The following is a 12,372-nucleotide window of genomic DNA, read 5'->3' as shown; positions in this document are numbered from 1 at the left end:
AGTTACTCACTTTGGCAATGAAAGAGCTACTTAATTCCACATCTACTGTTAAATTTGTGAAAAAAGATGCTCCGCTCCATGAGAAATTATATTAACATAAATGCCTCAGCCTGTTGAAAAATTTCTGACTTCCCACAAGATCTAAGTGCAGAGATGGTGTATTGTCTTGTTTAGCATTTTACCTAATCACTTAGTTCAGTATCTGCTACACTGTAGGTACTCACTGTATATCTACCCAATGAATAAAGCTATTAACAGTAGTTAATAATTACTAGAATTCATGTATCAAGTACTATGCTAAGTGCGTTACATATATTGTTTCACTTAATCCTACCAGCAACTCAAAGTAAATTACTACTCCCCATTTTACTGATGAGAGAACTATCATAACTTGCCCAAGATTACCAACTGATAAAACCAGGATTTTCACAGGGGTAGCCCAACTTTAGACCTTGTTTAAAGATCACCATGGTGTAGAAAGAACAATAGATAAGCAGTAAGAAACTCTTATTTTATTTTCTTTATCACTAAATTCTTGGAAATAATGTCTAGCACAGTACCTTATTCATATTTTTCCTCATCAAATGTTTCCTGAATAAAATTAAAATTGAACAAGCAAATTAGGTTTCACTGTCCTGAACTATAAAATGGAGGTAAAGATGCCTGCATGGTTTGCCTCAGTGATTCTCAAAGTGTCGTCCCTGGATCTGGAAAATTTGTTAGACATGCAAATTCTCAGCACCCCTCCCAAACCTACTGAATCAGAAGCCAGTGTTTTTACATGCCTTCCAACTGATTCTAACACATGGTGAAGATTCTCATTTATCAGTCTATTTTATGAAATAATTATGAATATCATAATGATATTCAATATCATTATGAGTTCAATAATATCAAAGTACCCTAAAAAATGAATCGTGTATTATCATTAAAAGAGTAAATTACATTCCTTAAAAAAACTTAGTGGTTTTGCTACAGCCAGATAAAAATGAACATTAGAAATGAAATAGGTCATAAAGCACTTTTAAAACAAAGAATCATTCTAAATTTTACCTTGGTAATGTAGAAGAGTCATGGATCCAGAGAAAAAGATGACCATGAGCCATAAAACTGAGCCTAGAAAATCTGATAATGTGGAACGTGGCAGTTCAACCCAGAAATGTGAAATACTGTACAGCCTTCTTACCTGACCAGTGTCCAGTGGAGGTGCCAGATCTGTCTGTACATGTCTCACTTACAGGTCTAAACACAGTTTCCCAACCTCCAGTAGCATAGCGCCAATTCTGAGATTCCAAGATAAGTGTTCGCTGAGTACCATATGCAATCATGAAGCAGTAGACCACGTGATGGAGTTGACAGCCATAGCCACAGCCTTTGTTGATATTACATACCAGCTTCTTGGCTTTGCTGCAATCCTTGGGATTCTGTCAGGGAGAAAGACAAACAAAGGTAAAGAGAGGTCATCTTCTCTTTATAAGTGACAAGTGTCAAAAATCATATAATTAGCCAGGACTGATCTAGCGTATCTTTTTTTTTTTTTTTTTGAAGATTTTATTTATCCATTAGAGAGAGAGTGAGAGAGAGCAGGAGAGGGGAGAAGGTCAGAGAGAGAAACAAACTCCCTGTGGAGCCGGGAGCCTGATGCTGGACATAGTCCTGGGATTCTGGGATCACGACCTGAGCCGAAGGCAGATGCTTTACCAACTGAGCCACCCAGTGCCCTGATCCAGTGTATCTTACTAAACAAAAAAACCAGCTTTAGGAATTGAATTTCAAAGAATCCAGTGAAAGTTTATTTTAAAGAGATAGCAAGGAGAAGGAACAACTGCTTTGGAAACATCACTGAAAAAATATAAAACGAAGCATTACATTGAAAAATTACTCTTTCACTTCTCTATCACTCAGAATATGCAAGTACGATCATCTCTGAACTCAGAGTTGCATAGATTAAGATTTTTATGAAAGAAGTAAAATAGTTTTATTTATTTATTTATTCCAGCTCTATTTCAGCATGTTGTGCCTACCTTTTCAGCTGAAACTCAAATAATCTTAAATGCAAAACTATAATTTAATTTATAACTTAATTCCATCTATCTTCAGAGTTCTAGATGTCACAAACAAAATGTATTTTTTCATTATGGAAGTAAAACCACTGAATAAAAAAAAATGAGTTCAGGACTTAAAAAAAAACTAATCTTGGTGATAGCTACTAGTTATTTCATAATAAAAAGTAGAATATGTTCTATATCATGCCAATTTTTTAGTCATTGAAGTATAATTAACGCAAGTGTTATGTTAGTTTTTGGTGTACAACATGATTCAACAATCCTATACAGTCCTCATGCTCATCATAAGTGTAGTCACCATCTGTCACCAAACATTATTATAATATTATTGACTATATTCCCTATGCTGTACTTTTCATCTCCTTGACTATTTTCTATTTCATACCTAACTGCCCACCTAGGGTTATGCCAATTTTTAATCAGGAGGTCCATTTTTCTATTTGTATTCCCTGCTATAAGATGAATAGTAAGTGGTTAAAACAATATTATCTAACAGTGGGTGCAACAGAGTTAGTTAATGAGAGATGTCCTTTTTATTCTAAAGCTTTGACTCTGCTATAATTCATATGGGCTATTGTTAAATATCCTTAGGCATCTTAGTCTTCAAATAAAAATTTGTTTTGACAGGGACTCCTTAGCCTAGGAAGTTTTAAGCTGCTTTGTCTGCAAGGTTTAAAGAAAGGATGGGTGCCTTCAGGAACAGAATCTTTTCTCCCACAAAGTGAGAAGCAAAGTAACCAGTTCTCAATTTATATGAGCCCTGAGAAAAAGCAACTGCCAAACTACAAATCTACAACTATTTCCCAGGTAAAGCAGAGCCTTAGAAACAAAAGCTAGGAAGGTGAAGGTATAAAATTATTCTGAAGGAAAAGTTGAGAAGGGAAAATGCAACACAGTTGTGCCACAGCAGACTGGTCTTCTTAGATAAAACTGAACCCAATACCAAGAGCCTTCTTTAAAAAAAAAAAACAAAAACACATTTATTTGAGAGGGAGAGAGAGCAAGCAAGAGCACAAGAAAAGGGGGTTAAAAGAAGCAGACACCCTGCCCTGTTGAGCAGGGAGCCCTAAGTGGGGCTCTATCTAAGGACACTGGGATCATGACCTAAGCTGACCTAAACCACTGAGCCATGCAGGTGCCCCATCAGGAACCTTCTGAAAAGTTAAGAGTCCTTATGAATCTGAGAGAATCCAGATAAAACTCAGCAAGATTTGGTTAATACTGTTTCCCTAATCAAGTACTAGAATTGCTGCTTCTTTTCATTTTGAGACTTTGAAATCTAGTTGGTTTAGCCATAAAAGATTTGAGAGGAACAGAAGGGTATGTGATGTGTTATTGGAAGCCCAGTATCACTTATTTTCTATCCGCTATAATGTAAGAATCTTGGGAATAAATAACATTCTCAATCTGATCCAAAGCTTTATTATTAACTCAACAGTTTATCTAAAGGGTAAATAAAGAACACTGAAATTTGTCAGATTTTTCATGATTTGTAAGAAATATAGCATTTGAGTATCTCTAAAATTCATATGAATGAAAAAGCAAATGTCCCTTATATATTTTTCAAGACTTTTTCTTTTAGAACAGATTTTAGATACACAGAATTATTGCAAAGATAGTACAGAGATCTCATATACCTCACATCCAGTTTCCCCTATTATGTCTAACATTAATCTTCATATTTTTTAATGAAAAAAAAAGAGTGAGGGAACATAATAATTAAACATATGAAACCACAAACTGTTTTTTTTTAATAAAAAAGAAGACACATCTGCATTAAGACAAACACATCTATTGTGTTTCCTGAGTTTAATTAGAATGCAATGCTTTGAGCACAAGAATTGAGTCCTAAGAGAAAGAAACGGACAGTTTTTGAAAAGAAGCTTAAATCAAGATTTTTAGCGCTCCTCAAACCAAGCTAAATCAAGAATATATTAAATCTTTCTGTTAAGCCATGGACAACATAGAGAAAGGAAAATTTGGTTCTGGAATGATAAAGGTCTACGTATATACAGAGTAACCAACAGAAGATTCAAAGGCAGAGGCTAGCAGTAAGAGAAGAGAAAATGAATGACTAGAATGAGAACAGTCAATAAAGTACTGAAGAAGCTCAGAGCCACAGCCCAATTTTTTCATAAAAATATTTAAAAGTCTGAAAAATTCAAAACATCTTGTTCATCAAAAGCCAGAGAGAGTGAGAAATAGGAAAAAAAAAAATGTGTGTCTCTAACATAAGATTAGGCTCACCAGAATAAATATCTAGAAAAAAACAAGCAACAAACAGATTTACAGGAATCTATAAATTGTTGTTACACACACACACACACACACACACACACGCATGTGTGCATATATATGTATGCATAATCTTCAAATTTCTTACCAAATAGGCTTTGTCAATTGCCGTTGATCCTGGTTTTACACTTTCTGTCTTCAAAAAGCTTGCTGGTATGTCTCATCCATAAGCAAGCATATATAGAAGGGTCTCATTACTAAAAGCTTTAATTATGCTAACGCTTTAACAGGGTAGCTATATCTGATGATAAAATCTGTTTTTCTGGGGCGCCTTGGGTGGCTCAGTGGGTTAAAGCCTCTGCCTTCCGCTCAGGTCATGATCCCAGGGTGTGGGATTGAGCCCCACATCAGGCTCTCTGCTCTGCGGGGAGCCTGCTTCCTCCTCCTCTCTCTCTGTCTCTGCCTACCTCTCTGCCTACTTGTGATCTCTGTCTGTCAAGTAAATAAATAAAATCTTAAAAAAAAAATCTGTTTTTCAATAACTTCTATATGTGCCTAATGTATTTCCTTCTATATCTATCAGTTATGCAAGAATGCAGGCATATTGTTTTGTTCTATATTGTGATTCTTTTGATTCTTCTCCTCTCTCCCCTTTTATGACACTCTCCACTCATCACACATACACACACCTGACGTGTGTGCGTGGAATAGGATACACTCTCAGGACTCTCAGTCCTACCAGGAAGTACTTCTCATCTGAGAATGGAAGATGGGGAAATACAGATTGAAAATGCACCTCTTAGGTCCTCTGGGAGTGGGTTTCACTTCTCTCTGCCTTGAGTATCACTCACCAACCAAGTAGAGGTGAACTTTTGTTCATTAAGTAAGTATTTATTAAGCCCTTAATATATATAAAAAAACTCAGGAGATGAACAATCCAATAGAATAAGAAATTATACATAAATAATAACAGACAACTTATATGTAATAAGACTGTGATGAACAAGAAATTAAGGACTAGAAGAGGGAAAAATCACTTTCAGCTGAACTAGAAAGCATTATAAATAAAAATTGTATTTAAACTAAACCTTAAAAGATAAAATTTATTGTCTTTATGAAATGGTAAGTAGAAGTATTTTTTTCATTAGTAAATGAGTATCCATATTGTAAAGAATGATAGTTAAGAGCAAAGTAAAATTATAAACTCTCTAAATTATACTTATAATGTGGGATTTTTTACATATAGGGTCTTCTTGGAAGTCAAAGGCATTAATAGACACATACATTCTTCTTCCTTGCAATGACGAGGATTATTCAAGTTTCAGAAACAGGAGGTAATTTTGTCAAAATTACTTGAGACACATGCTCTAGTTAAAGAACTTTGCATAGAGAGCCTTAAGATACAATTTTGTTCTAATTCAGGCTCTGTTATGAATTAAGTTGTATGATTTTGATTCATTTTCTTAATTTAAAATTGTGACAAATATCTCTTTCTGCTTATCCATCCTTCCTTCTCAGAAATACTATGAAGCTAAATGACATGGTAAATGTTCAAAGCTAATTCAAACATACTCTCTCATTTATCCTCATAATCTCAAGAGATACTATTTCACACTGGATAAATGCAGTATTTCTTGTATTTAGTGCACAAGGTAGCCCAATTATGGACCTTTATAAGCTAACAATATTATGTAACATTATAGTTACAATAGTTAATATAATATATTCTAATATATATAATATAACTATAATAATATATAGTTATAATTCAACATTATAGTTATAATTCTCCAGCAATGCTATCGCTGTAGTACAGACAAACCACAAAAAAAGGACTTAAGGAAAACAGCATTCTTCTGTATTTAGTTTCCTTTTCTTCCTTTTTTTTAAAAAAAAAAACAAAACACTATCTGAGGCATTTGTTCTGACACTGCTAGTTTCCAAGAGTGACCCTTGATCACTAGAACCAAAAGCTGTATTTGTTCTCATTATCCTATAAATAAAAATTGAGACATATGTTAAAATCAATATGCCTCTAGGATGGTACATTAAGAGAGGCAGCATCTCTTAAACCTAAATGATTACTAATTCACTAAAGGCATCATCATAATGCTGAAATATTTTAGACCTTTTTACTTTGGTTAAAATATGAATATAGTTACTATCAAACATATTTCAAATTAGGAAGCGTGTTTAATTTCTACTTTGCTAAAAACAAGTAATTTTGAATCAACTAGTAAACCAGAATTATTCTTATATTATGTAGGCTCTGCTAAGATTTAGAAGTTCGCATGGTAAATTAGTAGTAATTGTGAATTAATGATGTAACATTATAAAACAATACTGATTCCATGACTTTTAAATTAAATCAGAGACAAAGTGTTTTGCCATGACTATTTAGATTTCCAATACACACAAGTAAAAGCCTCTTCAGAGGAAAATTTTCCAGCCACCATGTAATTTTCCTCACTTATCTGCCTAGATTTACTACAGACCAAAAATATTGTGTTAAAAGGCTAAATTAACAAGAAACAAAAAAAACTTAGTCAATATAAACTGAACATAGTATCTCCAGGCAACTCCTGTAAAGAGTAAATGCTCAATAACAATTAGTTCAATTGAATTCCACGTAGGGAGAGAAAGGTGATGTCAAGCTGACAGTGACCAAAATAAATTAATTGGTGACAAGCCAGAATTTAGAATTCAGCTCTCTCAATCTACTGTTCAATGCTCTTATGTATCCTCCTGTGAGGTCTTTAATCTATGATTCAACAAGAAGTACAGGCTCAGAGGACTTATCTGGTCACTCTCCTAGCTTTATAGATAAATGCACACTTGACAATAAGAATTTCATATATTTAAAGTGTACAACATGTTGATATATATACATATATATACATACCTACATACATACAATATGAAATGATTACCACAATCAAGCTAATTAACATATCCATCACTTCATATCATTACAATTTACTTTTGGTAGTGAGAACACTTGAAATCAACTCTCATAGCAAATTTCAAGTATATAACGCCAGTATTATTAATTATAGTCATTATGCTGTATATTAGATCTCTAGAACTTACTCATCCCACATAAGTGAACTTCTGTACCTTCGATCAACATCTCTCCATTTCCCCCATCTCCTTGTTTCTAGTTACTACTGTACTACTCTCTGCTTTTATAAATTTGACATTTTTAGATTGCACATATGAGATCATGCAATATTTATCTTCCTGTGTCTTATCCATCTTGCAAAAGCAGATTTTCTTATTTTTGTGGCTGAATAACATTCCATTTTACACACACACACACACACACACACATCCATTTATCCACTGATAGACACATAGGTTGTTTCCATATTTTAACTCTTGTGAATAATGCTGCAGTGAACAAGGGGTACAGTATCTCTTTGAGATAGATTTTTTTAATTTCCTTTAGATATGTATACCAAGAAGTGGGACTGTTGTATCATTAGTAGTTCTATTTTTAACTTTTTGAGGAATCTATATACTGTTTTCCATAATGGCTATTCCAACTTACATTCCCACCAATGGTGTCCAAGGGTTCCCTTTTCTCCACATCCTTAACAAAACTTGTTATTTTTCATCTTTATGATAATAGCCAGTCTAACAGGTAAGAGGTGATAATTTCATTGTTTCCCTGATTAGTGATCTCTTGACCATTCACAGGCTTTCTTCCGAGAAATGTCAGTTCAGATCCTCAGTCTATATTTTAATTATGTTATTTGTTTTTTGCTATTGAGTTGAATTCCCTATACATCTGGATGTTAACTCCTTATGAGATAAATGACTTACAAATATTTTCTCCCATTCTGCAGGTTGTCTTTTCATTTTGTTTATCATTTCATTTCCTATGCAGAAGACTTTTAATTTGCTGCAGTCACTTGCTGATTTTTATTGTTGATTGTGCTTTTGTTGTCATATCCAAAAACTCTTTGTCAAGAGCAATGTCCAAGAAGCTTTCCCTCTAAGTTTTCTTCTAGTACTTCTATGGTTTCAGGTCTTACATTTAAGGACCAAGACTCAGAACCCTGAGGATTCTTCCAGTAACTCTCTAATAGCATTTCTTCTCTAAGGAGGAGTTAAGCCATAGACAGCTTCTATTTCCAAAGAAGAGAGGTCAGAAAAACCAAAGGAATGAGCCAGGTAAGTCAAATTTTATTGTACTCTTTGTCTCCTCTAATCACAAGACTGAATAGTCTTTAATTTGTTTGTTTAAGAAGATCTGCAACATCTAGCTTTCTGTTGGTAATGAAGAAAAGATTCATTAATAGTGTGGTGAAAGCATTTCATTGTATTGGAAACAGTCTGATTTTATTTCTCTAAAATTATTTTCAGAGCCAAAGCAGAGAAGGTAATGAAGCAAATAAGAGAACTGGAGTACTGCATTGTGGTAATTAAAATGAAAACTCTGGGCATAGTTAATAACCATGAAAGAGAAAATTAAAAAGCATTCTCATTTTTAAAAACCAGGCCTGGAAATTATTGTCTTTTAACCCATTAAACATGAATATTTTCACAGCAAAGTTAAGATAGTACAGAGGTGTTCTTTCTACCCCTCCAACAAAGAACAATTTGTTGCAAGTAGTACGAACAACTCAATAGCTTAGGCACAAGTAGGCTACCCAATACTGCAGGAAATCAATTTCCCTTTAGGTATTTTATAAACTTTTAAGTGTGGAAACTTGATAACAAGATATCAAGATACATATACCCTAAACAAAGGCATATGGTCACTATACAGCTACAGGAGAGGAAAGATCTTGGTAAGTAGTGCAACAAACAACTAACTTACTTTAAACACATTTGAACTATTTTTGCTCTGCCTAGAAGGCTCTATTGAATATTCTAAAGCCATTTTTTAAAAAGATGGAAATTCTACAAATCCAGTCGAAAGCAACAAATATGATGGGGCATTTCTTCTATGGAGGGTCTTTGAGACAGCAGTCCTTCATCTCTGGATATCCCAGGTGGTCTCCACAAAATCTCTACTTCAGGCTCAAGAGATGAGTACATTAGAGCAACCTCGGTAACATTTTCTGCTACTATAAAAGCCACAAAGGAAAGGCAGAGAAAGAATGAAATGCATCCAAATCCAACTTTTCTCATTCAGGAATCCAATGTAAATAAGGCTGGTGAAGAAAATCTAAGTAACTTGAGAGGCCAGATTCTGCTAATCCTACACAAATATACAGAAGATGTATAACCTCAAGCACCTTCAATTTTTCTCCAGAGGTTTAGAGTCTGATTTCTAGATGTCAGAACCAACTAACTGCTCAGTTTAAAAATAACATACTTTTGGGCACCTGGGTGGCTCAGTGGGTTAAGCCTCTGCCTTTGGCTCAGGTCATGATCTCAAGGTCCTAGGATGGAGTACCGCATTGGGCTCTCTGTTCAGCAGAGAGCCTGCTTCCCCCTCTCTCTCTACTTGCCTCTCTGTCTACTTGTAATGTCTCTCTCCATGTGTCAAATAAATAAAATCTTTTTTTAAAAAAAGTTTAAAAAATAACATACTTTCAAAATTAAAGTTGAATTTCAGAAATGTCCTCCACTATTTTACTTAACAGAACTCATTCAGCTTTCTTTCCTTAAACTGAAATTCAGAGAGGACATGGCAGGTACTCTTAAAAAGATGAGGAAGGGAAAAGAATAGGGAAAGGACAGAGGGAAAGGGAAGAAAGGCGGAAGAGGGAAGAAAGTGGGAGGAAAGGGGGAAAGGGAAGAAGTGTGGAGGGAAAGAGTGGGGCTGGGGTGGGAGAGGGAGAAAAGTAAAAGCAAGCTGGGAATGGTTAGTCCAGATCAAAACATGATGTAAAAAGAAAAAAAAGGATAAAGTAGACGGCAGATACAAAAGAGAAACATTAGTTGAAACTCTGTTCTGTGCAAAGGCTGCTGCAAATGTTTAGTTTTGTTGTAAATAAATGAGTAACTTAAACTGTTTGTCAGCTCTTCCATTCTGCAAAGTGCCATTCATCCCAGGAGCACTGGTACTTGCAGCACTTGTCTGTCTACTCACTGGCTTTTATTTATTTATTTATTTATTTATTTATTTTTAAAAGATTTTATTTATATATTTGATAGAGAGAAATCACAAGTAGATGGAGAGGCAGGCAGAGAGAGAGAGAGGGAAGCAGGCTCCCTGCTGAGCAGAGAGCCCCATGCGGGACTCGATCCCAGGACCCTGAGATCTTGACCTGAGCCAAAGGCAGCGGCTTAACCCACTGAGCCACCCAGGTGCCCCCTCACTGGCTTTTAAATCAAACCATCAACAATATCTAAACCAGAGATCAAATCCTGCTGCCTCTTCCCTGGACAGAGGCACTGTTCTATTTCTCCATGCAGCTATCCATGCACTAAGAATCCTCCGCTAGCTGGCTTAAATTTCTTGGAAATTCCTAGTTATTATTATCACTTTTAATTAAATATAAAACATTCTTAAGATAATTTTCCTCAATGCCTCAGTTTAACGGCCATCTAACTGAATCAGGTTATTTACTTTTTGAAATCTTTAACACTGAGTTTTTTGCTGTTTATTTTTAAGTAATAAATTGATTTTATTAATTAATTTATTTAAAAAATAAATTAAAGCCCACAATAAATTACAAAAACAGTAGAGAGTTACCATGTATACCTTCCACAGAGCTTTCCCAATGAGAACATCTTACTTAACCACAGCTCATTATCATTATCAGGAAACTGACATTACATAACATAATTAACTAATATATAGACCTTCTTTGGATTTCACCAGGTTTTATATGCATTGTTTTTTGGAGGTGTGTGTGTATAGTATATCCAATTTTATAACATGTACAGACTCATGTAACTAGTACTACAATCAGGATATAAACTGTTACATCAAAACAAAGAAATTCTCTTATACTACTCCCTTTAAGAGTCACACCCTTCCCCAAATGTTAATCTCTGAATCTCTGACAACTACTGATCATTCTCCATGACTAAATAATTTAGTAATTTGGGGAGTGTTATCAATGAAATCAGACAGTATGTAGCCCTTTCAGTTTGGCCTTTTTAAAAAATCACTTAGCATAATGCTGTTAAGATCCATCCAAGCTACTGTATGTATCAATAGTTCAGTTCCTTTTATTACCAACTTCCAGTCTGTTACGCCACAACCTGTTCACCCACTGAAGGGCATTTGGGCTGTTTTCAGGTTTAGGGTATTACAAATTAAGTTGCTATGCATGCAAATGTACAGATTATTGTGTGCATATGAATTTTTATTTCTCTAGGATAAATATACAAACACAATTGTGAATCAAAGTGCCAAATTGTTTCATTAGTTAAATGCATGTGATGTTCAGAGGTCTGCATAGGATTTCAAACACAGATTTGAAAAATCCTGTTCTCTAACTCCCTCTTCTCTATAACCCTCCATCCACTCTAGTGGTGGTGAGAATAGGAACTGCCTCATTATTGCAGTGTGATGATGGCAGACAGGTTTTGTCCAATGGCTCTGAGGTTGTAACACCAGCCGGGAGAGGCAGGGGTGCCCTCATTACTGAAAGGCAGGTATGGTGGACAGGGCTAGGTACTCAAGCTCCACAGCAATGGGACTGCGAAGGGCAGGGGGCAACTGCTTTCATGACGTTTGCCTGGAACAGGATAGATGTAATAAAAAATGAGACCTTTTTTATGTTTTATCCATTAGTATTTTTTGGTTGGAGGAGGAGTCTCTAGCACGTCCAACTGGGATATATAGGAATAAAACAAGCAAATAAACAAATATAGAAGATCCACATTGTACAGGATTCTTTTTCTTGGTACTTAGCAGGAGGAATAGGGTATAATGTGTTTACTCTATCTTATCCAGAAACAGAAGCCTATATTTTAGCCCAACATAGTCTCATTTAATGCACATTTAACTTACTTCTATAATGCTACTTATTTATTGGAAAACTAATGACTTGGTGGCTCCAGAGGCATTTGCTCATTTAAGTTTCTTTTAAAAATGACAAACCAACCTTTTTTTCAATATAATTTGAATCTTGAGAACACTGTGGTACTGTATCTTCTTATG

The 12,372-nt window shown here is 34.9% G+C and overlaps 1 protein-coding gene across 4 annotated transcripts in view; it reads right to left on the bottom strand.

The window, feature by feature from the left end:
* The window catches only part of FUT8 (fucosyltransferase 8), a 295,282-nt gene that overhangs the window by 58,943 nt on the left and 223,967 nt on the right, over positions 1 to 12,372 (bottom strand). For all 4 annotated transcript variants that reach the window (XM_059182354.1, XM_059182355.1, XM_059182357.1 and 1 more), the window contains one exon: positions 1,187 to 1,424. In XM_059182354.1, coding sequence (XP_059038337.1) covers positions 1,187 to 1,424 — 238 coding nt within the window. The remainder of the gene's footprint in view (positions 1 to 1,186; positions 1,425 to 12,372) is intronic.

This window comes from Mustela lutreola, chromosome 7 (assembly GCF_030435805.1).
Source record: "Mustela lutreola isolate mMusLut2 chromosome 7, mMusLut2.pri, whole genome shotgun sequence".
NCBI classification, from domain to species: Eukaryota; Metazoa; Chordata; class Mammalia; order Carnivora; family Mustelidae; genus Mustela; species Mustela lutreola.
This window is presented reverse-complemented; position numbering and strand designations above follow the sequence as displayed.